At 52.0% G+C, this 27,994-nt stretch overlaps 1 protein-coding gene across 1 annotated transcript; it reads left to right on the forward strand.

The window, feature by feature from the left end:
* Positions 1 to 25: 25 nt before the first annotated feature.
* Positions 26 to 27,978, forward strand: LOC121441778 (procollagen-lysine,2-oxoglutarate 5-dioxygenase 1-like). The gene is made up of 19 exons (XM_041643062.1): positions 26 to 150; positions 4,990 to 5,081; positions 6,006 to 6,139; positions 6,519 to 6,682; positions 8,221 to 8,333; positions 9,433 to 9,496; positions 10,899 to 10,996; positions 11,917 to 12,018; positions 12,542 to 12,673; positions 15,630 to 15,751; positions 17,937 to 18,041; positions 18,291 to 18,416; positions 19,172 to 19,313; positions 20,740 to 20,853; positions 21,457 to 21,522; positions 22,115 to 22,219; positions 23,624 to 23,770; positions 24,177 to 24,302; positions 27,153 to 27,978. Exons 1-19 carry the CDS (start codon positions 75 to 77, stop codon positions 27,306 to 27,308), a joined length of 2,184 nt encoding a protein of 727 aa, XP_041498996.1. The 5' UTR covers positions 26 to 74; the 3' UTR covers positions 27,309 to 27,978.
* Positions 27,979 to 27,994: the final 16 nt, after the last annotated feature.

The raw sequence follows: 27,994 nt of genomic DNA on the forward strand, positions 1-27,994 counted from the left end.
CAGCGCCCGCCGGCCCAGTCGCGAAGTTTCCAGTTCAGCTTGAGTCTCGCAGCGGATCGTACCCACACCCGGCTATGAGGCCCCTGCTGCTCCTGGCCCCGCTGGCCTGGCTCCTTCTGGCCCAGGCGAAGGACGACGCCAAGCTGGAGGGTGAGGGCGCGGTGTGGGGAGCGGTGCCGGGCAGCCTCGCCGAGGACCCGAGTGTCCAGGCGACCTGGGGAAGGAGGGCGGGGGAGCTGGGTTGCGGTCTTCTGTCCACTTGCCGGCGAGTGACTCCGACAGATCACTTCCTCTCATGGGGCCACGATCCCCACGATTGTGCAGCGGGCAGGAGAGGAGGCAGCCGAGATTCACCTCCCCATTCTCCACCCCCATTCAGAGCACAGAGGTGCCGGTGATAATTCCCATAATAAGTAGCAAGGCTCCTGTTGCTCGGACAGGACCTACTGCAGCCCGGCCTCACCAGTTAAGAGTTTGCTACTCGGGGAGTGCTTCCTTATATCATCCCCATTTTTGAGCTTCACAAACTGAGGCTCCAGAGTTGATTGGTTTCCGTCAAGGCCACACAGCTTGTGGGCATTGAAAATGGCTTCTTTCCCCCTGTCTGGACATGTCTGCTTCCAGAGCCCAGCTCTGAGCTCCTGTTATCTTTAGGGTGAGGCAGGGGCTTTGGAGTGAAGGAGGTAAGCGTGGCTTGCAGCTGAGAGAGGTTGATCCCAGGTCGGCCAGACTCCTGGACAAGTGCTCATTCTGCTTCTCCAAGGGCTACTGGGTTCCCAACTGTGCCCCACTATCCTGAGTGGGTGTTCCTGTCCTCCCACCCCTTGTTGGACCCTAGCCCCCTAGCACTGTTCTCTGAGTCCTTGAGATCCCCCCTCCAAGCCAGGAGGTCAGACTGGACCACCCAGACAAACAAAGACAAACTGACCACATTCTCCAGGGCATCCTGTTCCCCTCCGCCCATCCTGCTGGAAGACCTGGGAGGTGGCCTTGACATGGTGGGTGGTAGGATAGTTAAAGGAATCTGGGTGGGTTAGAGAAGCTGCCCAGTTGGTAAGAACATACACCTAGCATGCATGCAGCCCAGGATTTGGTCCCCAGCACGTCGGAGACTGAGCATGGTTATGCGTGTCTATAACCCCAGTAACCCCAGTACTCGGAGATTGAGGCAGAATCGTCAGAAGGTCATCCTCAGCAACATAGTTTAAGTCAGTCTAGTCTGTTTGAGAGACACACACACACAGAGAGAGAGAGAGAGAGAGAGAGAGAGAGAGAGAGCCCTAGCTTTGAGACCCATATGCTGGGAACCAGGGATTTTTGCATGCCTGCCGATTCTGTGCTAAATTATACACAGGGTCACACACCTCCCACTGGTAACGTTGATGACATACGGTCTCTGAGAATCTTAGTGTTCATGGCGTCAGAGCAGGACAACAATACCTCGTTCCTAGAGATGAGAGATGGAGGCCAGTTCCTGAGTCTCCTTAAAGTCAAGGCACTGGGCATTTTCTCTCTGCGTTCAGAGGAGCTAGTTTTCCTGGAGGGTCTAATCCATCAGGGTAGAGAGAGGGAGACCGATAAGAGAATATCTGATGGGGAAGTCCGACCCCAGGGCTCAGCTGGTGATGTGTGCAGAGGATCCACTCCCTGGCAGGAGCCTGGAGCCCTGCATCGGCCACCCCATCCACCTCCACTATCTCACTTTCTCCTGCTGCTGCTGCCTGCCCTTCTACTCCAGCCCATCCCGGTTAGAACTTCGGCTGCCCTCTAGGATGTCAGAGACGACCCTGCTGGTGACCGGGCTCCAGGTGCCCTGATCCTACGGTGCAGATGAGGAAACTGAGGCATTTTCTGAGCCGTCTGTCCTCGTCACCCTGCTCTGACGTCTCTCTCTCATCTCTGAAGACCTGGGTCACAGTTTGTCAATCTGGGGAAATGGCTGCTGGACTTTGGGCAGCAGATGGAAAGGCTAAGCTTACAGGGTGCCAGGCCCATGTGGCCCTGGTGGCTGTTGAGCATACACAGCAAGCAAGGAAGTAGGAATGATATCCTGGTGCAACCCAAGCCCCATGTTGACACTGGTTGGGTGGCCCAGAGCTCTCAGGCGGCTCATAGTGGACTGGAGAGGATACCTGCCCTGGAGGAGCCCGGAGAAGCCCCAGTAATTCTGAATTCTACCTTTAGTGTGTTCTACCATGCTGGGTGCTGTGGCAGGTTAAGAGTGTGGACGTGGCTGGGCGTAGTGGCGCACATCTTCCATCCCAGCACTCCGGGAGCTAGGCAGGTGGATCTCTGTGAATTCCAAACCATCCTGGTCTATGGAGTGAGTTCCTGGACAGACAAGGATGTACAGAGAGATCCTGCCTCAAAACCACAACAAAAAGCATGTGGCTGTGATCTCTGCGTGACGAAGCAGTCCTGTAATCACAACCCTTGGGAGGCTGAGGCAGTTTGAGGCCAGGCTAGGTGAGGCCAGGCTAGGTGGTACAGTCCTGTAATCACAGCCCTTGGGAGGCAGAGGCTGGAGGACTGTGAGTTTGAGGCCAGGCTAGGCCACTTAGTAAGACCTAATGTTCAAAGCAAAAATCATCTAGGCGTAACAGAAAATGCTTTTAATCCTGTCACTTTGGAGACAGAGGCAGGCAGACCTCTCTGAGTTCAAGGTCAGCCTGGTCTATACAGTAAGTTTCAGGTCAACCAGGGCTATATAGTAAGACCCTGTCTCAAACAAAAATGCTAGCCAGTTTGTTTGTTTCACTCCCAGGTCTGTGATCTTAGGCATATCTGTAGCTTCTCTGTGCCTCAGTTACCCTTGGAGAATCCGGAATCACACACACACACACACACACACATACCCTTGGAGAATCCAAAATTGCATGCACATACCCTTGGAGAATCCAAAATCACACACACACACACACACACACACACCCTTGGAGAATCCAAAATCACACATGCACGCACACTGGCCTGACACTCTTCCTGCCCCCCTTTTGGCAAGGGAGCCTCAGAGCTGGTGACCAGTTCTTCTTACCTTTAGGGAGACTTGACCATCCAGGCCAGAGTTGGAGGCAGCCCTTCCCCTCATGGGAACAGCAGCTTTCTTCTCTGAACTTCAAGTGGGGAGGTTACTCTTCCACAGTTGTTCATGGCATTGTCCGCTCCTTCCCAAGCCCACACTACTGGGTCCTGCCAACCCCTTCTTGGTCCCCGTGGCACTGATCCCTTGCTACGGGACAGCCTCCTGCCTGTGTAGCCTCAGCCAGCTTGGGAGAGCTGGTCCCTTTGTTCTCTGGGCTCTAGCTCCTGATGTCTAGTGGTAGGGGAACGGAAAGGACTTACCTGCCTGCTGCTGGCCTGGCTGGGTTTTTGATTTTGTTTTGCTATGTTTTTCTTCTTGAGGGGGGTATAGCACAAATAATAAAAACCCAGAAACAGATATTGGGGTTCTACCTAGGGATCAGAAAAGCAAAAGCGGCCAACTACTGTCTCTTACCTCTGCTTCTTTCGAAATGGCGATCATGCCTCCAGGAACCCTCAGAATGAGACTGTGTCTGAGAGCTGTCTCCTCCCATCTTATATTCCTCTCTAGGGCTGGGATTAAAGGTGTGCATCAACCACTACCACCTAACTATGGCGAACTAGTGTGGCTTTGGGGATTAAAGATGTGTGTCACCACTGCTGGGTCTGTAAGGCTGACCAGTGTGGCTGTTTTACTCTCTGATATTCAAACAGGCTTTATTTATTTATTATTAAGTATCACTATGGTACCACGACAACAACGACAGTATTTTGGTCACCTAGGTAAATGGGAATCCTGAATGCAGAGGAACCATAACAACCAATGAATAGTGGGCCTGTCCCCCAAGGGCAGAAGTCTGAGTGGGATTCACAGGGGTTGATAGTGGGAAGGGAGAGGGTGTTATGATGACTGGCCCTGGGATTCCTGGCAAGAAGGACAGAAGCCGGCAGGAAGACTCAGGCTGAAGAGCCCACACAAACCAAAGAATGAGGCCACCTCTGTCTGCACAGAGCCGTGACTACTGGGCAAGGCATTCTCCTCGCTGGTCAGCCCCACTGACTTCCCTCAGTGTGCCAAATGTCTAGTAGCTCTGAAAGACAGAGACTTCATTGACCTTACTGCATAAAGCCAGGGACACGCCCTTCTTAGGTATCACAGCTTCCCAGTGGGGTCCAGAGGGGCTTCTGGGGGGCTCCCACCCACAGACGATATCTTGGGAGCTGCTTCTAACATGTTCTGCTGCAGAGATGAAGTCACACTGCAGAGCAGGGAGAGGCCTCTTGTTAGGAAGTGTTAACAAAGCCAGGCTTGTTGAGTGTGGCAGTACATGCCTGCACCCTCAGCGTTTGGGAGTGGGGGCAGGAAGATCAGTAGAGACATTCAAGGGCAGCTTTGTTACCTGTGGAGTCGGATATGGGGCTGGGTTACACGAGACCCCTTTTCAAAATGAGAGGGAGGGAGGAAAAATCGTACCACAGACATGGTACGGTGGGATTTCAAGGCATTTCCGCCCCAGGCAGTATGAACGGGAGGTGTGGCACCGGGAGAGTCACCCCCACAGGCTGGGGGAAGACCAGAGTGGATGAGTATGTTCACGCTTACTGTCCGCATAGAGAGCAGGTGGCCATCTCCTCTCTGATGCCCAGCACTGGCCATAGATCTCCCCACAGACGGCACTCAGGGCATCTTCCCCTCCTCCCCAAGTGGTGCCTGCACCCTCTAAAGCCAGAGACTTGGTTTCATAAACCAGGGTGCAGACACCCTCTCCCCTGGGTGCTGCCTGATATGTTTGTCATTTTCCATAGCCAAGGAGCCCAGGGAGTAGGCAAAGAAGGGTTATGCCCCAACTCTGTTCTTAACCCCTGGCACAGCCTGAGCCCTTGTCTGTTTTGGTGTGATGAGGAAGGCCACTGGTCAAGACTCTCCTCTGCCCTCATTCAGCTCACCATGTCCTTCTCTGTCTACAGACAACCTTTTGGTCCTCACTGTGGCCACAAAAGAGACCGAGGGCTTCCGCCGCTTCAAGCGTTCAGCCCAGTTCTTCAACTACAAGATTCAGGTGAGGGCTTCCTAGGTTGGGCGGAGACAGTGTGTGTGTGTGTGTGTGTGTGTGTGTGTGTGTGAGAGAGAGAGTGGGGGGGGGCTTCTCCTTCCTACACTTAGGGCTCTTGGAGCAGACTCAGGAGCCAGGAGGAGCATAGGTTAGGATGAGGGACAGAGTGTGAGCAGATTCTAGGAGGTGAGAGAGAGATGCGGAGTAGATCTGGATGGTAGCATAGGGAGGCCTCTCTTTGAAGACTAGTGTGGATGGCAGGACCTAGGAACCTTCATTCCCACAATCCCCTGGGGCATTTAGGAATGGATGTGATCTGAAGACCTCTGGAGTCTGTACACTATTACAAAGAGACATGCTTGTCTGCCGTGCCTGTCTTCTGTGGGCAGTTCATGGGGCCCAGCCCTGCAGGGAGTCAGCCCTCCCCTCTGCGGCCCCATTCTGAGTACTTCTCTGTCAGTCATGGTGTTGGGCGCTGGGGACAGAGATATACTCAACGCTGGCTTCATCGTGGCCTACACAGAAAGAAGTGTGTCGGCTGCCATGGATCCAGGTGACGCAGAGTGCTGCTTCAGGCATGGCTGGAGCTTCATTTTTCTATCTCTAGAGACAAGCTCTCTCCACTGTGCTAAGGAACTCTAGCCCCAGACTTCTGCACCCCGACTTTTCAACATTAGCTGATCGTAGCTTTAATACAACAGACCCAGGGAAGACTCTGATAGGCCACGTTTGGCTTACATACTCCAAGCTCTAGCTGTGGGGGGGGCAGAGGAGTGGGAAGTAGTGATTGGTTATCCCTGGTCACATGACCACCGCTGGCATCACCTGGTATGGTTTTCCTACATTGGGTTGAAAGGAAGCAAAGAAGTCTACTGCCCAAACTGGTGGAGGAATATTCCTCTACCGAGAGCTGGGCACCTCTCTCTGCAGGCACTGGGCTTGGGGGAGGACTGGAGCGTGGACAGCAGGCCATCGGCAGGGGGAGGACAGAAGGTCCGGCTGCTGAAGAAGGCACTGGAAAAGCACGCAGACAAGGAGGACCTGGTTATTCTCTTCACTGACAGGTGGGTGTGCCAGGAATTCCTGTTTGGGTCCCTGGAGTGCAGCGACCCAAAATAAGACCTGGACATCACACGTAAGGGAGTCTCCCCCTAGCTAAGCTTATCTAAGGTGGGAGACCCCAGGAAAAGTCTCTCTGATATAGGCCAATGATGGGAGGTGTGAGCTGCCAGAGATGACATTCGAATATGACAAGGGCATGGATTATGGGGACTGTCTCTGCCCAGCATGGGCATGGAAATGTGGCAGACTGAGGGAGGTAGGGGCATGCAGCTCTGTCTCCCAGGTGGTGGCTGGTGCAGGATGTGAGGGGCTCCTAATCCCTGGTCCTTCCGTGCGATCCCTCTCTGGACCTGCGTCAGTTTCTTCCTGCTTTGATCACAGTTACGATGTGGTGTTTGCCTCGGGGCCTCGAGAACTCTTAAAGAAGTTCCAGCAGGCCAAGAGCCGGGTGGTCTTCTCAGCTGAGGAACTTATCTACCCCGACCGGAGACTGGAGGCCAAGTATCCGGTGGTCTCTGACGGCAAGCGATTCCTGGGCTCTGGAGGTAAGAGGCTGGGTGCAGGGCGTGGGGTCCAGTACCTGACGACGCTGTGGGTTGTGGGTTCCAAAGGCACACAATCTCAAAGAGAGCCTCTGAGGGATGTCTTCCTCGATTAGTTGAAGCCATCCAGCTGTGCTGGAGAACCTGGAGTCACCACTGAATCCAGTAGCCCAGCGTGGGGCTACATGAGACCTGAGTCCAAAAAAAAGGGGGGGCAGAACCAATGAAATTTCTCAGTGGCCATAGCTTCTTGCCATCAAGCCTGACAATCTGGTTTGATCCTTAGAGTCCGTCTGCATGATGGGGGCTGGAGAGATGACTCAGCAGTTAAGAGCACTGGCTGCCTTTCCAGTGGTCCTGAGTTCAATTCCCAGCAACCACATGGTGGCTCACAAGCATCTGTACTGGGATCTGGCGCCCTCTTCTGGTGTGCGTGAAGACAGAGCACTCATATGCATAAATAAATCTTTAAAAAAATCCACGTGATGGAGGGAGAGCAGCAGCTTCTGCAAGTGGTCCTCTGACTTACACACACACATACTTAACACCACACACACTTAACACACAACTCATGCGCACATTCTCTCTCTCTCTCTCTCTCACACACACACACACACACACACACACACACACACACACAAGTTGTGTAGAAAAGTGAAAAACAAGAAACAGGGCTGGGGATGTAGCTTAGTTGGTAGAACGCTTGCCCAGCATGCTCAGAACTCTGGGATCCATGGCCAGCACTGCACAGGAGATATGGTGCCACACCCCTGCACTCCTGCAATTGGAGAGATGGTAGCAGGAGGATCATCATAAGGGTCTCCTTGGTTAGTTAATGAGCCCAAAGCCGACCAGAGAGAGCTATGTGAGATCTTTTCTTAAAAACAACTAAAAACCTCTGTATCTATTGAGACGTATACCCACTGCCCTCTGGGCCTCCTCCTCCTCTCCTGGTGCTGAGCCTGGCCTCTGTCTTTGTCTTGTAACCCCTCTGGCACTTCAGCCCTCAACCCTTTCTCGTCCTTTCAGAGAGTAGAACCACAGGCCCCACCAGCCAGTCTCATTGGTCCAGAGAGCTAACACTATTCTAGTGGGTGGGTGGGGGGTGCTGGGATAGGGAAGTCGCCTAGCCCAGGGGTCATGTCCTGTTTCTTCCCTTTCTTGCTTGTGCAGTCCTCAGCTTATCCAGGAGCTCCTCTGGGCTTCCCCTGCTTGTCAAGGCTCAGACCCTGGAGTGCTCTGCCATTTTTCCAGCCTCCCCCCTTCTCCGATCTAAGTTGCTCAGATGACTATATAAAGGGGATCCAAGCTTGGATCCTTGCAGATCTGCTGTCTAGGGGCCTAGCACTAAGTGGGTGCAATTCAGTGGGTTCTGTTGATCTTGGGAAAGCTTCTCTGGTGGCTTTAACTAGTGTGTATCCCACCTCCCCTCAGGCAGAAGTGAAGAGGTGAGGTTTACAGTGGGAGGTGAATGGGAGGGGAGGAAGCTGGCCCAGGGACTGGAAGCTAAATGTCAGTCTCTGTCCCATCTACCACCGCAGGTTTTATTGGTTATGCCCCCAATCTCAGCAAACTGGTGGCCGAGTGGGAAGGCAAGGACAGTGACAGTGACCAGCTCTTTTACACCAAGATCTTCTTGGACCCAGAGAAGAGGGTAAGAGGTGGTAGGTGGGATGGGGAGAGGGGTCTGGGGACTGCTGACCCTGGATCACACTAGCCAGGCTGAACTGGGGACGGTCCTTTGGGGTCTGAGCCACTGGGTTAGTGCCTCTGTCCATTTGGACTATTGTGACAAACTGTCATAGACTTGGGGGCTTTTACATAATATGGTCATTGCTTAGAGTTCTGGAGTGATTGGGTGCAGTGTGGTTGGGTTAAAGCAAAGCCAAGGGCCTGTGTTGTGGTCAGTGGGTATTGCCAAACATGGTGACTTAGTTCAGGCTTCCAGACCCACATGGTAGAAGAAGAAAACAAACTTCTGCAGATTGTCCTCTGGCCTCCATACATGCAGTACGGCACACAGATGCACACAAACATAAACACATGCAAAATAAGGAAATGCATGTGGCTGGAGAGATGGCTTAGTGGTTAAAAGCACTTGCTGCTGTTGGCAGAGGACCAGGCTTCTGTTCCTGGCACCCACGTGATGGCTCAAAATTGTCTGTAGTTCTAGTTCCAGGGATCTGTTGCCCTCTTGGTTTTCTGTGGGTACATGCACGTGGCACACTTACATACATGCAGGCAAAACACGCATATACATAAAAATAAATAAACATTAAAAAAAAAGCTACACCTGGTGATGTCTCTGTAATCCCAGAGAGAATGGAGGATCGTGAATTGGAGGCCAGCCTAGGCTACATAGCTCGAAACCAGCCTGCACATTCTGTGAAACTGTCTCAGAAACCAAAAATTAATGTATTATTAATTTTTATTATAATACATATACCATTAGTATCTCCCTCAGGAATGTTGTGGTGATCAGATTCATACATGTACATAGGAGCTCGGCACTGGAGACTGGCACATAGGAACATCACGCCTTAGTGTGTGCTGTCGTATACCTGTCGTCTTTATGGCTGAACCAGGTGCTTCCTTAGCTTCTTTCCGGCCCTGAGATTTCCTGGTTCTCTGAATAGAGCCAGGATGTAGCAGGCTGAGCCAGTGTGGGGACAGGATCCCAATGCTGGGTGTGCTGGGGACCTGGTCTTGCCTGGGGCCTGTCCCTGCTGCAGCCCAGGCCCTCCTTCCTGCAGGAGCAAATCAATATCAGCCTGGACCACCGCTGCCGAATCTTCCAGAACCTGGATGGAGCCTTGGGTGAGCAGGGGCACTGGCAGGGGGTGGTGCCTGAGGGGGGGTGTGAAACCTGAGGAAGAAGTGGGGTTTATGTGCTGAAGGACTGGAGGATTCCCATCAGGGCTGGAACTAAAGAAGAGAAACCAAGTAACCCCTCCTTGGTCATTGCACTGAGCTGATGTCAGCCTTCTGCTCGGATCCCAGAGACCCTCCAGATGTCATGGGGGCAGAGTTGTGTCTCTCAGAAGGTGGGAGGAGGGCAGCCGTTCGGCTTAGGAGACTGTGGGATAGCCACCGCAGGCAGCTGGTCCTCGGCCCCACCCTGCATGCCGTGTCAGTACAAGGGAGCCCTTCTCCTTGGGCCCCAGACTGGAGATGACTTTGCTCTGCTACAAGTCTTCCTGATTAACCACACATATCATACACACCGCTCTCAGTACTGCCCCTGTGTCTGAAGCTGGGATGTTCTAGTCTTTGCTGCCCCTCCCCATTCCACTTCTGGCTCTAATGGGTCACCACACAGAAGACAGGGGTCGCTGTTGCCCCTCTGTTCCTTCCATGCTGCTATGTTGAGTGCCTGCCAATCACACATTTACCCCATGAAGAAGGGATTTTGAGGCTGGTGAGATGGCTCAGCGGGTAAAGGCACTTGCTGCCAAGCCTGAAGACCTGAGTTTGAGCCCCAGAACCCACATGGTTGAAAGAGAGAACCGACCTTGGCAAGTTGTTCTCTTACCTCCACATATACACCCCCAACACTAAATTAATCAAGGCAACTTTTCTTTTTATTTTGAGACAGAGTTTCTTTGTGTAGCCCTTACTGTGTTAGAACTCACTTTGTAGGTCAAATAGGCCCTGAACTCAGAGATCTGCCTGCTAGAATTGAAGGCATGGGCCACCATGCCTGGCTAAATGTAATTTTTAAAGTGGCCAGGAAATCTTTCAGGAGATGGGAGTTCAGTTCCCAGTACCCATGTCAGGCTCACAACCACCTGTAGCTCTGGCTGCAGGGGATCCGATGCCTCTGGCCTCCTTGGGCATCTGCACTCATGTGCACGCACACACGCACGCACACACATGCACGCACACGCACGCACACGCACACATGCACGCACGCACATGCACGCGCACGCACGCATGCACAAATAAAAAGAAATCTTCAAAAAGAAGGAATTAAAATGGGGAGACCGATGGTGCACACCTTTAATCCCATCACCTGTGAGGCAGAGGCAGGAGAATCTTTGTGAGTTCGAGGCCAGCCAGGTCTACAGAGCTAGTTCTAGGACAACCAGAGCTGTTACACAGAGAAACCCTGGCCCCTGTCTCGAAAAATGGGTGACGTGACTTTTGCAGAGCCCCAGCCTGTGAGTCCCCAGCCCTGGCCCCTCTGCCACGGTGTGGGTCTGTGCTTTCTCACCTCCAGATGAAGTCGTACTCAAGTTTGAAATGGGCCACGTGCGAGCACGGAATCTGGCCTATGACACACTTCCAGTGGTTATCCATGGCAATGGGCCCACCAAGGTAGGGAGGGGTCCAACCCTGGGGGAGCGTGGGAGGGAGCCAGAGTCCCAACTCTGCTTCTCTTGTGACTGCAGCCTGGGGCTAGTGCCACTGTTTGGGGTCCTCTGATACAAACTTGGCCTGGTGTCCTGTTTTTCCCCTATGGTGCGCATGGTGCCCTGTCCATTCCTGCTGGATCATAGGATTCGTAAGAGGCCACTGTCCCCATCTAGGTTTTGAGGAAGGTTCCAGAATCACCTTACGCTGGTGCGATATGGCAGTCATTTATTCAGAAAGTGAACATGTATTGGATACGGGCACTGGGGACCAATCTGTCACAAATAGAGTTGCTGTACTCATGGCCTTGTGGAAGGGGTTGGGGCAGATGGTGGCTGGGGACAGCAGACCCTAGTTAAGTGGTCCCGGAGCACTGGTTGTCAGTCACCAGCCTTAGAATCCTGTGGGTGGGAGAGGAGAGAAAGCCTGAGGGAAAATGCAGATCTCGGGCTGGAGGTGTTACTCAGCTGGTAGAGGGCTTGCCTGGCATGCCTGAGGATCTGGGATTGGTCACCAGGGACCACATAAGACAGGCATGGTAATCTCTGAACTCTGGAGGTAGAGGCAGGAGAATCAGGAATTTAAAGTTATTCTTGGCTACATGGGGAGTTCAAGGCCAGCCTGGACTACTTGAGACTCTGCCCCGCAGCCCTCTCCCCGGCAATTAAGAAAAATGCAGGTCTTGGTTCTACCCAACCTGAAATCCTGTGAGGCCCAGTCCCTAGGAATCTGGGTTTTTATAAGCTCCAGCAGCCAGGTGCTTTCCTGGGCGATGGAGCACCCCTACCTGGACCCTGAAAGATGGCAGGCAGAGGAGAGATGGAATTGGCTAGTTTGGGGGTGTGGCTGGCTGGGCCCTTACTACTGCATTTGACTTCCACCAGCTGCAGCTGAATTACCTGGGCAACTACATTCCTCGATTCTGGACCTTCGAGACGGGCTGCACCGTGTGTGACGAGGGCCTGCGCAGCCTCAAGGGCATTAGGGTGAGGCCAGGCCTGAGCTGAGTGAGGACAGCCCCACGAGATGGGGGGAAGGGGAGGTGACCCCAAGTGGAGTGGCGCATTGGCGAGAGATAAAGAGGTTATTCTCTGTCTGTGGGGCCACCCAAGTGCCTCCTCCAGGAAGCTACTCCAGGCCACCCAGGCTCCAGCTTCCTTCCTGACGTCCGTGTCTGTTTTCTTCTCACTGGCCCTTTATCCTCCCCTAGCCTCTTCCTATGCTGTGAGCATTTGTTGCCCTTTATGGCCTAGCTTGAACACCGCATGAGCCAGGATCTGGTATCGTGCTATCCGCTGGTCCTTGTTAGAGCCTGGGAACCGGTTGTACCTCATCGTGTGTCCTGCCAGCCCCACACCTGCATGGCCTGCACTGATGCTGTGCCACTCGAGCATCTAGTTTCCTGAGGCCATGGGCCTCCACCTCAGGTTTCCCTGGGCTGCAGTCAGGACTTGGTGGCAGACAGTGACGAGACCCTTCTTGACTCCTCTTCCGTTTTTCCCTCTGCAGGATGAAGCTCTGCCCACTGTCCTGGTCGGTGTGTTCATCGAGCAGCCCACACCATTCCTGTCCCTGTTTTTCTTGCGGCTGCTGCGCCTGCGATACCCCCAGAAACAGATTCGACTCTTCATTCACAACCACGTGAGTAGAAGGTGCTGTGTGGGGCTCGACTCAAGGGTCCAGCCTCGTGAGCTGGCCTAAGACCTCAGAGGATCCCACTGAGTCTGGACTGAATGGAAGTGGCCAGTGGGCTGTGTCCCCAAATTGCTAGGCTGACTGGGTCAGACCTGTGCTTAAATCCCAGCCGTGGTACTTGGCTGTGTGACGGAGGTACCAGCCTTAAACTCTCTGCTCCTCTTTCCTTACTTATGAGATCGAGGTTGGGGTTGAGGTAATCACACTGAACTGTTGCAAGTGTTAAACAAGTTGACCTGTGAAGTGCATAGAAGAGTAAGGGGTGGGAGGAACTGCCTAGCTACCGAGGAGGCTGAGGTGTGAGGTTTGTAGTTAGGGGCCAGCCTGGGTTACATAGTGAGCCTGTCCCTCTCCCATAAAAAAGTTTCATAAAGCATTAAGGGTGTAATTTAGCTATCGTATACTTGCCCAGTGTGTAGGGGGGCCCTGGGTTCCAAATATTTTAATTTTTAGAATTATGTGTGCATGTTCACATCAGTGTAGGTACCATGGAGGCCAGATGAGGGTGTTGGATTCCTTGAAGCTGGAGTTGCAGATGGCTGTGAGCTGTCTGACATGGGTGCTGGGAGCCAAGCTCAGGTCTTCTGGAAGAGGAACAAGCACTCACTATTTGTCTGTCTATCTGTCATCTACCTACCTACCTACCTACCTACCTGTTTTGGTTTTTTGAGGCAGGGGTTTTCTGTGCAGCCACGGCTGTCCTGGAACTCACTCTATATACCAGGCTGGCTTCAAATTCAGAGATTTGCCCGTCTCTGCCTCCCCTGTGCTGGAATTAAAGGTGTGCACCACCATGCCCAGCTCAGCAAGCACTCTTAGTGACTGAACAGTTAGTCTCTCCAATCCCAAATTCCTAGGTTTTATCCATAGCAGTAGGAAAAGGGCTGCTCCACTCACAGGTGGCACACAGTGACACCCTTGTGTCTAGTTATCTATCTGTTTGACAAAGACCGTGATCAAGGCGATATCTAAAAGAAACTGTGATTGGGCTTATGGTTCCAGAAGGTTAGTGTCCATGACAGTGGATCAAAGGCGTGGTGGCAGAAACAGTCAAGAGCTCACATCTAGAATCATGAGCAGGAGGGAGGGAGGGAGGGAGGGAGAGAGAGAGAGAGAGAGCGCGCGAGAGCGAGCGCACGCGCACTAGGGATGGCAGAAAGCTTTTGAAACCTCAAAGCCCACCTCCAGTGACACACCTCCTTCAACAAAGCCACACCTCCTGATCCTTCCCAAACAGGTCCACCAACTAGGGGCCAAGTATTCAAACATCTGAGTCTGTGGGGGCTGTTCGTTCAACCCACCACACCTTGACTGTTGTCATTTTTGTTTCTTGTCTCCTTAATGCTTGCAGGTTTGATCTGGTGAAAGTCAAGTTGGTTTCCATCGCTTTAGCTCCTTCAGGGAAAATGGGTACAAGCCCTGAGCACTGAGCTCTGTGGGAAGCAGGCCTGGTGGTTCAGCACTCTCCTGGCCAGGGGAAGCCTGGTCTCCTCTGCTTTGCTGTGCTTTTGACTGGCTAGATCTTACCCAGTCTATGGGACCCTTTGTCGGCTCTGAGTCCCGCTCTGCTGTCTTGTCTGTGTCTCCCCTGTATACCGTCCAGCTGCAACAAGATGCCCCATTCCGGGACCCACAGTCTCCCACTCAGCTTGGCTCCCTGCCTGGCTTCCTCACATCCACCTCCCATGCACAGCAGGCTCTACAGACAGCTAGGCAGTGGGATCTGCCCTCATGCGGCTCACAGCTCCCCTGCGTGAACATGAACTGCCACTGTGGGTAGAAAGAGAACAGTCACAGACATGAGGACCTGTTGTGTGCTGGCTCTGACTCACTTCCTGCTCCCAGTGACCTGAGGGAGGAGACAGCTTTCCCTAAAGCAGAGACAGAAGCAGGGCACTGCCATACGTCATAAGCTCTTCGGAGCAGAGCTGATGTTGGTCTACCGATTGACTCTAGCCTGTGATAGATCAGGCCACGTGCATCCCCGGATGCCATTTGTAGATGATGATGTGGCACCACCGTGTCAGTAGCTGGGGTGTCCCTGTTTAGGTTTAGAACTAAAAAGCCTGTTCTCTCTGTGTCCAGGGGGCGGGGGCAGGTGCAGACTGTCATACATGCATTCTGATCGCCCTGTATGTGTGTTAACATCACATTCCAAAGATCCTCACATCTTCTGGATGTAGGGTCCTTGGGAGGAGGAGCTATCGTGATGACAGAGCTGGAAAGAGACCTGTGTGGCGGGGCCTGGCCAGGGAAGATGAGAGTGAAGGGATCACTAGAAAAGAGCACCTGACAGATTGAAGGGAACAGGACTGGCTCAGGACACCCCAAGAACAAGTTCTCAGCACAAAGGAGATTTATTTGCCCCAGAGGGACAGAAGACAGGATAAGGGACAAAGACAGAGATAGAGGATGAGGGAGAAGGGGAAAGTGAACAAGGGAAAAAGGACAGGGTATTTGTCTTGGAGGGGGACAAAGGACTGCCCCTGGATAGAGAGGAAACCCATGTGGCTCATAGGCAAATGGCAGCTTATAAAGGTAAAAAGGGGAAGCCCTCTGCTACGATGAGGTGTTTCATTTTAATGGGCATGTTAATTAGGTGAGCCAAAGGGGGCTTTTGATTGCTGCACTTCAATACCTTGGTAGCTGGATATTGGTAGTCAGACTCAGGAGGAGGAAGTGGCCAGATAAGGGAAGAGGTTTAGGAATATAATCCAATGGTTTTTAGTAAGGCAGAGAAAGCCCCCCCGGGGGCAGCGTGTTTGCCTTGCTCGGGCTGGCTAGAGTCCCTTCAGAGATGCAGGTGGCAGGAGTGTGCCAGAGACAGCATCCTCTGGCGAGTGATACAGCTGCTGTTTCCCGGGACTTTACCCTCATCTGCTCTTTGCCTTCCCACCTCCAGGAACAGCACCACAAGCTTGAGGTAGAGAAGTTCCTGGCGGAGCATGGCAGTGAGTACCAGTCCGTGAAGCTAGTGGGTCCTGAGATGCGCATGGCCAACGCCGACGCCAGGAACATGGGCGCGTGAGTCAGGCATAGAAGTCTCTTCATGGATGGTGGTGGCGAAAGGGCCATGGCATTGGGAGCAGCGGGATGGATATTCAGAAGGCTCTGTGGTCTCCAACATAGTTCTGTCCTTGTCGGGATTCCAGGGCTTTCCTGTGAAATGAAATAGACTCTGTCAGGACAACTTGGGGGCTCCCAGACAGTGTCATGTGGGTTTAGGAAGGAAATTAGGGAAAGGAGAAAGACTGGAGGGTTAGACGTAGATCAGGACTGACCGAGACATTAGAAATACAACGACTCCAGTACTCGGGAGGCAGAGGCAGGTGGATCTCCTGAGTTTGAGGCCAGTCTAGCCTACAGAGCAAGCTCCAGGGATACATAGAGGGAAACCTGGTCTCAAAAACAAACAAATAAAAAAAAAACATGACTCTTCAGAGGCCAACCACAAGACGGTGGGAGGATAGATCCGACTCAGAGTCATCCTTTGACCTTCGCATGCATGCTGTGGTGTGCTCACACGCTAATAATAAATAAACCAGCCCCAAAACAAAGGCACAAGAAGCCATGTCTAGGGATGGGGATGTCTCAGTTGGTAGAGTGACTGCCCAGCATGCGTGGCGAAACTCTGTGTTTGGTCCTCAGCTCCATATAAACTGACTCTTGTAGTACACACCTGAAATCTCAGGCCAGAGGGTCAGGAGTTCAAGGTCATCCCTCAGTTACATAGCTGGCCTAAGGGTGGCAACGCGGCTGTTTCAAAAAATTAATAAAACTTCCTCTGTCTTGCCAGGTGTTGGTGGTGCATACCTTTAATACCAGCACTGACAAGGCAGAGGCAGATGGATCTCTAAATTTGAGGCCTGCCTGGTTTACAGAGTGAGTTCCAGGACAGCCAGAGCTACACAGAGAAACCCTGTCTCGAAAACCAAAAAACGAACAAACAAAAAAGAATTCCTGTGTCTTAATCTGTGGCTGGCAAACCTCCCTAAAATAACTGGATAGGTCTCGCTCTGCCAGTCAGCGAGGTGGCCTCCATCGCCCTTGCTCAGCTGTCTGCCCTTGTAACATAACATAAAGATGGCCACTCATGAATAATGAATGAGTGAGATTGTGTTCCAGAAAGATTTATTTCGGGACACTGAAGTTTGACTTCCTCACAGGAAAGCATAATTTTCTTTTGATGTTTTTTTTTTCCCCCCTTTCCTAGTCATTTAAGAACAGGGGGCAATTCTTAGCTTCTGTGTGGAACAAAACTGGCAGTGGGGAGCTTCAGGTCAGGGATTGTCGTTTTCTGACTAGTTGAACAAAAGGGACTTTTTAAATTTTTTTTTCCGAGACAGGGTTTCTCTGTATATCTTTGGCTGTCCTGGAACTCACTTTGTAGACCAGGCTGGTTTTGAACTCACAGAGATGTGCCTGCCTCTGCCTCCCGAGTGCTGAGATTAAAGGCATGCACCATCACGCCCGGCACAAAAGGGACATTTTTAGGAGGTTTTTGGCATTCTGAGGCAGGGTCCCATGTAGCCCATTCTGGCCTTGAGCTCACTGTGTATACAAAGCTGGCCTTAACTTCAGATTCTCCTGTCCGAGTGCTGTGATATAGATGTGTACTTCATACTCAGCTGCATGCTTTTAAAAATTATTATTAGTAGTATATTATTTGGGGGGAGTGTTCAAGAAAGGCTTTCTCAGTGTAGCTCTGACTGCCCTGGAACTCACTCTATAGACCAGGTTGGCCTCAAACTCAGAGATCCGCCTGCTTCTGCATCCCAAGTGCTGGAATTAAAGGTGTGCACCACCACCACCTAGCTCATTATTTGTGGGGTGATATCAGTAAACCCAGGACCTCATCCGTGCCAGCAAGCACTCTGCCACTGATGGATCCCCCCGCCCAGCTTTTGCCCAGCTAGTACCAAGACAGGCAGGGTTGGTTGAGCCCCATCTGGTGGGCTGTGCTTCCCCCAGATCAAACCTTTGCCATGGTCAAGCCATTGATCTGAGAGCTAAGAAACCTGGGGTTTGGGTATTGAAGTTGTGGGGGACCTTTGAGGTCTCAGGCTGCATCTGCGTTTGCATGAGTTCTAAGGTCCTTTGCCAAGCTATAATGACAGTTACGGTACCTTCTGGGGAAGCTCTGGATCCATCCTGAGATGTCGTGATGACCTCTCCCTTCCTCTCCCCTTCACCCCTTTTCCTCTCACAGAGACCTGTGCCGCCAGGACCAGACTTGCACCTACTACTTCAGCGTGGATGCTGATGTGGCCCTGACTGAGCCGGACGCCCTACGGCTCCTGATTGAGCAAAACAAGTAAGACTGTGGGTGGACCCCAGAGCAAAGTGAAAGACCCTTGGCTTTCTTCCCCTCTTCCTGGTCCTCCCAACCTGACAACTCCAAGGCGGATAGAATGGCCCCTTCCTGAGTCTGTCCCTAGCATAGGAGGGGTGAGGTTTCTGATGAGCCTTGCCCCAGTGACAAGTCTAGAGATCCCAGCATGCAAATCCCAGGTTACTAGGCCCCTCCCCTTCGCATCCTTAGTATGGTCTGTCCCCCACTCAGGAATGTCCTCGCGCCACTCATGACCCGCCATGGAAGGCTCTGGTCTAATTTCTGGGGGGCACTGAGTGCAGATGGCTACTACGCCCGCTCTGAGGACTACGTGGACATTGTGCAGGGGCGGCGTGTGTGAGTACCCGTTACCTTCGTCTCTTCTCCTGGGTTTGTGGTGCCTCCTTCCTGTTCTGGTTGCCCTCAAGTGGCTACTGAACCTCAAGCAAAGAGGACAGAGTCAGACACACAGAAGAAGTCCTAAATGTTGTGGGCTCCCATGCCCAGGGTGGGAAGAGGAGATGAGCACTGTTGAGTTTAGGATTTGACTCAGGAGTAGAAAGTTTGCAAGGCCCTGGGTTTAGTTCCCAGCACTAAAACAAAACAAAACAAAAAAGACAGATTAGAACTGGCAAGATGGCTCAGTGAGTAAGGGCACCTGTTGCCATGTTTGACAACCTGAGTTTGGTCCCAGAGACACACATGGTGGAAAGAAGAGAACCAGCTCCCAAAAGTTGTCCTCTGATCTCCTCTCATGTCCTGTGACTCAAACATGCATACGCACATACACACATACACACACACTCGCACATGCATGTATGCAAAATAAAATAAAAAACAGAAAAGTCCAGATTAGCACCCTCAGATGAATGCCCCTCCCCCTGCCACCCACCCTGCGCACCTACTGCACCACGATACCATTTGTGACTTCAAGTTCAATAGACTTGAACTTCCCACCCTTCTGCCTCAGCCTCCCAAGTTCTGGGATTATAGGTGTGTGTGTCCACACCAGGTTATTTATATTTTTGATAGAACCTTTTCTTCTGGGCTCCAGGCTCTCAGGCTGTGAGCCTTCCTGCTAGACTGTGACCCTGTCATTTCCTCTCCTGCAGCGGTGTCTGGAACGTGCCTTACATCTCAAATGTCTACCTGATCAAGGGCAGTGCCCTGCGGGCCGAGCTGAAGCATGCAGACCTGTTCCACTACAGCAAGCTAGATGCCGACATGAGCTTCTGTGCCAATGTCCGGCAGCAGGTCAGTGGGGCTCTTGGGAGGTCCTGGTGCCAGGGGTGTGTCCTCCAGCCTTGACCAGCACACTGGGCTAGTTTGTCACCGTAGGCCCAGGAGCTTCTGAGGGGCCAGCAGGGCCCTCTGGGCACTGGGTGTGAGGTCGTTCCTCAAGACTGCAGAGACCAGGGACTGGTTGTTGAACTGTCTGTGTCTCTTTTGTTTGTTTCATTGATGTTTCAAGATAGAACCTTTAGGCTATAATAGACCCCAATTCCTGATCCTCCTGCCTCAGTCTCCCAAATTCTGGAATTACAGATGTGTGATACCATATCCAGTTTATATATAATTTTGGTACATCCTAAAGGAGATGTAAACTCTCTGCCTCAGTGTAGACTGAGAAGTTGGTCGAAGAGACAGTCACATCATTTTCACGGTTTTGGTGTGTGTATTTTTGTTTTGTTTTGGTTTTTGATTTTCAAGACAGGTTTTCTCTGGAACTTGCTCTGTAGATCAGGCTGGCCTCAAACTCAGAGATCTGCCTGCCTCTGCCTCCCTAGTGCTGGGATTAAAGGTGTGTGCCACCACCACCTGGCTTTGTATATTGTTTTGAAATAGGATCATACTGACTTTGAACTCCTGATCCTCCTGCTTCTGCCCCCTAAGTGCTAGGATAATAAGCGTGTGTTGTGACACCTGGTTCCCATGGTAGATTTATTTTCTAATGTTGGGATCAAACTGAGTGTCTCACTTATTAATGTGGACCCTTTTCTCTTTGTGTGTGTGTACACATATACGCGTGTGTGCACATATGTCCCACGGTATGCATGTGACGATGAGGAATCTTCATGGAGTCAGTTTTTTTCTCTCCACCTTTACAGGGGTCCCAGGGATCGTACTCGGGCTGTCAGGCTTTATATATACAGTGTTCTGCCTGCCTGCATATATGCCTGCAGGCCAGAAGAGGGCGCCAGACCTCATTACAGATGTTTGTGAGCCACCATGTGGTTGCTGAGAATTGAACTCAGGACCTCTGGAAGAGCAGTCAGTGCTCTTAACCTCTGAGCCATCTCTCCAGCCCCGGGCTGTCAGGCTTTTATCCACTGAGCCATCTCGCAAGGCCAGATGCATCTGTTCTAATGTGACAGCCGGCTTAGGTTTTTCCCTGTGACCAACATGTCAGGATCACAGCCCTTGGCAGTGCTCTTGCCCTGCAGTCTTGAGGCTCTGGGTTCAATCCCCAGTGCTGCAAACAAGAAAGGGCAAGCGAATCCTTTTCTTTTATTTTCAGTCCTCCAGGAAGCCTTCCCTGATTGCCTCTCGGGGGGTGGGGGGGCTGTGCTGGGTGCTGGGTCTTGAACCTTGTAAGCTTGAATCTGGTGGTGGAGCGCTCACTGCCCCTCCCTGGGGTGTGCAGGGTGAGAAGGCTTTTCCAGCTGTCTGCTCTCCGTAGGAGGTGTTCATGTTCCTGACCAACCGCCATACCTTTGGCCATCTGCTGTCCCTGGATAACTACCAGACCACCCACCTACATAATGATCTCTGGGAGGTTTTCAGCAACCCTGAGGTGAGACCTGGGTGGGTGGGACTTGGGCTGGAAGTTGGAGAGACTCCATTTCACTAATCTTGTGGCCAGAGACCCCCGCATGACCTGTTTTCCACAAGTCCCCCGCTTACCTCCAGGTCTCTAGTATAGAGGGAACCTTAGGCACAGCGCCATCTAGTGGAGCAGAGAGCTGTGACTTATTTGAGCCTTTTTAACCTTTGGACCTCACTTATCTGGTTTCTAACATCGATCTTCCCTGGCTTGGCTTACCCCTGAGGCTGGCTCAATGATTAGAGGAAGCAGCAGCTGTGACAGCATGTGACAGTATACCTAAATGACGGGGTTTGTCACTCACATGGGCGTTTGTGCACGCCTGTACACAGACACATCCAGACCCACAAATGTACATATCGGTGCAAATGTGAGATCCTATTCGTTCAGACCTTACTCCCACACCCAGCAGACACCGGTGATAACCTGCCTGCCTCTCTTGAATTCAAAACTCAGGTTTTGAGGGCCCTGAAGGCTGAAGACTGCCCAAGAATGTCCCATGCTTAAGGTGCCACAGCTGACTCGGGCCAGGCGTGGGACCCCGTTCCTTGTTACATTTTCTATTCTCCACAGGATTGGAAAGAGAAGTACATCCATGAGAATTACACCAAGGCTCTGGCGGGGAAGCTGGTGGAGACGGTAAGGGGCTCACATCCCATGCTTGCTGCTATGGGAGTACACGGGGTGGAGCTTGAATGGGGGCGGAGAGGAAAGAGGGGCACCTTTCAGTCTGCCGCCCCTGGCAATGCTTGGGATGGGTTGGCCTCTTTCCCCAGCAGCACTTTCCAGCTGAGGTCTGTAGATGCTTTGACAAGGACGGAACTGCTGGGTATGGTAGTCTAGGCCTGTGATAGCAGAATTCAGGAGATGGAGGCAAGATCAAGCGCTCAAGGAAGAGGAGGAGGGACCACCCCAAATCTGCCTCTGAGCCAAGGATGAGGGATGGGGGCTCCGTCCTCTCACGTCCGTAGTCTCTGCCCTAGATGTACATTCTCCCATGCTGATGGTAGCTGTGGCTGTTACCTTGTCTGGAAAGTCTTGTCTGATCTCCCTTGATCATCTAACCAGCACCCACCGAGCCCTGACTCCTTGGGGACACTCAGAGAGTCCCCGAGGCTCAGGGAGTGGGCTGCAGGAGACTGACCAGGAACTCCACAGGGGATCCCACAGTTTGACGAGGACATGGTGCTGTCACTCTGGACGCCTGTGATGGAGTCTCCCCTCTTTCTAGCCTTGTCCGGATGTCTACTGGTTCCCCATCTTCACGGAGGCGGCCTGTGATGAGCTGGTGGAGGAGATGGAGCACTATGGCCAGTGGTCCCTGGGCGATAACAAGGTAGTGCCATGGACAGCTGGGAGGCTGTGCCTTCACCCAGGATGCCCTTCTGGGCTCTTCTCCTGGTTACTTAGCCAGTCTGCCCAGGACTCTTTACTTTCAGGGTGCAAGCAGGCAAGAACACACGATTTAGAAACTGGGAGTGTTGGTCCCCAAGCAAACAATGTGGCCTTGAGCTGCCTTAAAGTGAGGTTGAGGGTTTTCATTTCCTGCCTTGTTATTTGTAATGCTTCAGCTTCCTGCCCCAGGCAAGCATGTGAAATGGGGAGAAACGAACCAACAGGGAACAAAGGGCACTGGGTACCAGGTCCAAATTCATTAGACACCTGATGCAAGTGGCGCGGTGAACATTTGTTCTCAGGAATCCTTGGCCTATAGGACTTGGGAACTTTCGGCATTACCTTTAAAGATACATGAGTTCCTAGATCCATGCCTGATCCAATTGACTGATCTATGACCCTACTGTGCACCTCCAATTGACTGATCTCTGACCCTACTGTGTGCCTCTTACTGACTGATCTCTGACCCTAGTGTACTTCTGGTTACCTGCCTAACCTAGGTATTTTGGTGTCTGGGCAAACAGGCACAGTCCATGGACCCCAGAGCTTCAGTGAATGGTTCCCATCCCCCATCCTGTTCCCCCCACCACCACCTACACTCCCACATTGTCTCCCCCAGTTCTATGCCATTTCTTTCTTTTTTTTTAATTATTTATATATTATGTATTCTGGCCTGTAGGCCAGAAGAGGACACTAGACCTCATTACAGATGGTTGTGAAACCACCATATGGTTGCTGGGAATTGAACTCAGGACCTTTGAAAAAGCAGGCAATGCTCTTAACCGTTGAGCCAGCCCCTCTATGCCATTTCTAAGACTTAAAACACCGTGTAGTTCAATCTGCCTAGTGTTGCAAGATTCTGGGCTCAGTTCTCAGCACCAAGACAAAGCCCCCATCCACCCATTTGTTATCTCCTGGTTTCTGAGGGTCAGGATCCAGGTGTGCCTTATCCAGTCCTTTGCTGGGGGGTCTCACAAACCTGCAGACTAGGGGTCTGCTGGAGCTGTTCTTTATCTCTGGATTGTCTTCTCATTATCAGCTCATGTGCTATTGGAGCACGCCAGTTCCCTAAAGCTGGAGACCTTGGAGCTGCTGGGCACCATGACCTGTCTTTTAGTCTCCTTCAAAAGGCTCACAGTTTAGAGCTGACCAACCAGGATGACCTCCCTGTTGATTAACCCAAAGTCAACAGATTGGGACTTTAAGAGCATATGCAACCCCCACCCCACCCCGCTTTGCCATATAATGTCCCATTCTGTGCCAAGGTCAAGGGGAAGAAATGAGTCAGAGCCAGAGCCTGGAGTCCAGGTGCCATCTTGGGTTCACTATCCATGGTCACTTCCAGGACAACCGCATCCAGGGCGGCTATGAAAACGTCCCCACTATTGACATCCACATGAACCAGATCACCTTCGAGCGGGAGTGGCACAAGTTCCTGGTGGAGTACATCGCGCCCATGACAGAGAAGCTCTACCCTGGCTACTACACCAGGGTGGGTCTGCCTGGGGGGGGGGCGGCAGGATAGGGGATGGTGGGCATAGTTCCAGCCTTAGGGAGAGGCTAGATGTTTGCTTCCCAGTGAAGAGTAATATCTCCACACCATTAGGTGAGGTATGGAGGGGGATATGGTGTGTATGTGGGGACCCTCAGCCTGGTCCCTCCCTCCCTCTCTTCTTCCCTCCCTCCCTCTCTCCCTCTTTCCATCCATTCTTCCTGAGACTCTTATGTGCCAGCTGCTGTTGCGGGCACTGGAGGACTGGTATTACGTATCCCTACATTCTGAGAGCGAACAGCGTAACAGATTTTATGGACACTCACTGCACCCATTCTGCCTCTCCCTGGTCCTCCACAGCATCTCTTGACTGATGCAGGTTTTCCTGTCCCCTGCCCTGTCACAGGCCCAGTTTGACCTAGCCTTCGTTGTCCGCTATAAGCCCGATGAGCAGCCTTCCTTGATGCCTCACCACGATGCCTCTACCTTCACCGTCAATATAGCCCTGAACAGGGTAGGGGAAGATTATGAGGTAAGCCAGGGCCTCGGGGCTCAGAGGCTGGCAGAGGGAGGGGCCAGGTGAGTGGAGAGTCCAGGGGCCGAGAGGAAAATGGGGCCAGGTATGTGGGGAGGGCTTCCTGCAAGAGTTGGATCAAGGCACAGCTCGGCAGAAGCCGGAGCACAAACTCCAGAGGGTCTGCACCCAGCCTTTTGCCTCACTTACCCCTGTGTTCTGTAACAGGTTTCTTGACTTCTCTGTTTCCTTGTTTTCATATGAGGTGGGAGAACAAGAGCCCAGGTCATGGGCTTATAAGAAACCCCGATAAATACTCAATGAGTGATAGCAATTGGTCAGGGAGTCTGGGGTTCTCTTTATGAGAAGGAAGAAGGCTTCTCTGGGGGGTGTGGGGACTGTTAGCCTTGGCGTGGGACACAAACTTGTGTGGCTGGAAGAAAGCTATGGAAACCAAGAAGGCATTGAGATAGGGAAAGGCCATTCTGAGGGCCTCAGCTAGACCTCTGCATAGGGCCAGTTCATGAGCTAGCTTAGGCCTCCGTCCATTCCTTATGCAATTAAAAAAAAAAAAAGTCTTGCAAGAGGGTCTTACTCTGTAGCTTGGGCTGGATTCAAACTCGCAGAGATCTGCCTGCCTGACTCCTCAGTACTGGTTAAAGGTGTGTACCGTCAAGCCCAGCTACAACCATGCTTTTAGTTCTTTTGGACGGGGCACTGTGAAGGACACCCATGAATACAGCTGTGTTGGGACAGGAGCTGTGGTTCTGTGCATTGAGTGATTGCCTGCCATGTGCAACCTCTGGGTTCACCCCCAAACTGCATGAAACCAGATGTGGCGGTCACACCTGTTGTCTCAGCACTTAGGAGATGGAGGCAGCAAGATTGGAATTCAAGGGTGTTCTCAGCTACAAAGCAAATCTGAGGTCAGCCTGGGCTACATGAAACTCTGTCTTCAAAACCAAAACAGCTGTCATTACAGGGAGCTCACCAGAGGTGACCAATCAGACAGTTTGTAGCTAACTGGGAGCCTTTATTTCAGCTGGCTGGGACTACACAGTGTTGTGGTAGCCCCGAGTGTCCAGAACATGGCTGTGTTTTGGTTTGGTTTGATTTGGGTTTTTTTTCGAGATAGGGTTTCCCTGTGTAGCCCTGGCTGTCCTGGCACTAACTCTATAGACCATCTGGCCTTAAACTCAGAGACACACCTGTCTCTGCCTTCCATGTGCCACCATGCCCAGTATTAGAACTTGGTTGTTTTTTGTTTGTTTTTAAGGCTTCAGAAGGCACATCCTGCCACCTCACGTGGCTGCTGCAGGGAGCTTCACAAAAGTAGTTTGAGAGTCGGGTCATTTTCCATGGGATTCTCCAAGGGGATCACATCCTACTTAAACCTGGAATGACCTCAGCGAGAATACAAGATGGAGGAACTGTTATGCCCAAGTTTCTGGTTCCCAAATGAATTCACAGAGCTGGATTTTCAATGCAAATTACATGAGGGTTTTTAAATAATATTCATATTCATACTTGAGTGTGGACTCTACCTCCACCACGACAACGCAGTGGGTGAGGGAAGTGCAGCCCTGAACCTGGCGAGGGGGGAACTTTTAAAGGGGAAACGCTGTAGTCAGGGGAGTTGGAGTCCTGTTGTCTTGGGATTGGGTGAGGATAAAGGTAGTTTCTGAACCCATTGGTCAGTTTTGGGGTGTGAAAACCCTAACAAAGGGCCATTAATAATTGACAAGATTTCTTCAAGGACAGGATGCCTCCCAAGAACATCTGGACCTCGTTAAATTTTATGGCCCTACTCCCTATCTTCTTAATTGGCCATTTTTAGGGCATCTGTTCAGATTTCTGCTATGGCAGCGCATTTCTGGAGCTGAGATCGCCCACCCCCCAGCTCATTCTATGGCTTAAGATGAAGCCCCTTCTTTAAAATGGAGTTTGCAAGGTCAGGTCCTCACAGAGTCTCTGCGTCGGTTTGCTCTGTCACACTGGTTTTCAAACACTGGCCAGTGGGACATTATGTGTGGTGTAGCAGCACTTGGGAGGCAGTGGCAGGAGGATATATACAGCCTGGTCTATATCGTCAGCTCCAGGACAGCCAGGCCCATGTAGAGAGACCTCAGCTTCTAGAAAGACAAACCAAACAAGTTAACAGTGAAGCAATATAGCCCTGAGCCATGAGTTCTCAACCAGGGCCGGTTTTGACCCCTGGGGAACATTAGCAATGCCTGAAGACATTTTGAAGTGTCAGACCCTGAGGTTGTTACTGATGTCTAGTATGACTAGAGGCCAGGATTACCCAGGACAGTCACGGACAACAAGGCATCTGTAGTTCTAGGAATGAGTAAAGTGAGCCAAAGGAACCCAGGGGTTCTTGTATCCTGAGCAAGTGCTCTCCTGCTAAGCCATACCCCCAAGCAGTACTAAGCTATATGTATGAATGCATGTATGTGTATGTTATGTTTGTTTTTTTAGACAAGGTCTTATGTATCCCCGGTTGGCTAAGGCTGGCACTGAATTCCTAATTCTGCCATCTCCATCTTTTGAGTGCTGGGATTCCAGGCCCTACCGCATCTGGCTAAACCAAACTCTCTGTGTATATTTATTTTATTTATTCCTGTCAGCTGTCTATAGAAGTGGAGCCTGAGGCTTAGGGGAATCATAAGCTTGGTAAAGGGTGAAGGATGGAGGTGCCCTTTGCATCTCCTAGTGCCTTTCTCCGACAGCTGATGGATGTCACTCCACAAGGCATCCCCAGACAGTGCAGACAGGCTCCTTGGCTGGGATAGAACAGAGGACAGGGAGCTATGGGGAAATGGTTGAGAATGCAGAAACAACTCACTGATGCTTCCTCTCTTCCAGGGTGGAGGCTGCCGATTTCTGCGCTACAACTGCTCCGTGAGAGCCCCAAGGAAGGGCTGGGCCCTCATGCACCCTGGGCGGCTCACACACTACCACGAAGGCCTCCCTACCACCAAGGGCACCCGCTATATTGCTGTGTCCTTCGTTGATCCCTAACTGATCAGGGCCTGCTTCCGTTAGACCTTTCTCTTCGTTGACAACCACTGCCCAGCAGCCCTCGGGACCTCTGGGTCCCAAGGAACCCAGTCCAATCTTTGATTCCTGAATTCCTATTGCTCTTGAAGCTGCCAGTCAGAAAGATCGGGCGCAGACCAGAGATGGGGCGCCCCTCCAAGACTGGGGCTGCCCATGGTGCTCCCACCGGTCCCAGGAGACGGTGGTAATGTTCATCTTCCTGGAGTTCCCAGCCCTCCTTCTTCCTCCAACTCTCTGGGGTCCGACTTCTGCTGGAGCTGCCTGGGAGACTGTAGAGCCAGAAGCTGTGCCCAGAATACCTCTGCAAGATCTACCCCCTAGGATTCTGTTTCATGTTTCAGTGCCACCAAGATCTGGGCATACCTACCCCCACCTCTACCCCTGGACCTAAGACCGTTGAAGCCCTCCCTTCCGGGTTTGTATCAGCAGAGCCAACAGTTGTCTCTCTTGAGACTGTGACTCAGAAATCCTCCCAGAGGGACAGGAAAGACGTCTGTGCCACAGCGTGGTTCTCTACTGACCCTGCTTGCGGGAGAGGCGTGATTTGTCCACACTGTACCAGGTCACCCTGTCCTGATGCCTCTGGAGACAGGGACAGAGATGAGAGCTCTATTAAATGTTGTTGAAACCATTGTATGAGCGATGTG

Source organism: Microtus oregoni, unplaced genomic scaffold, assembly GCF_018167655.1.
Source record: "Microtus oregoni isolate MIOR12 unplaced genomic scaffold, Mior012 000081F_ref0000091, whole genome shotgun sequence".
Classification (NCBI taxonomy): Eukaryota; Metazoa; Chordata; class Mammalia; order Rodentia; family Cricetidae; genus Microtus; species Microtus oregoni.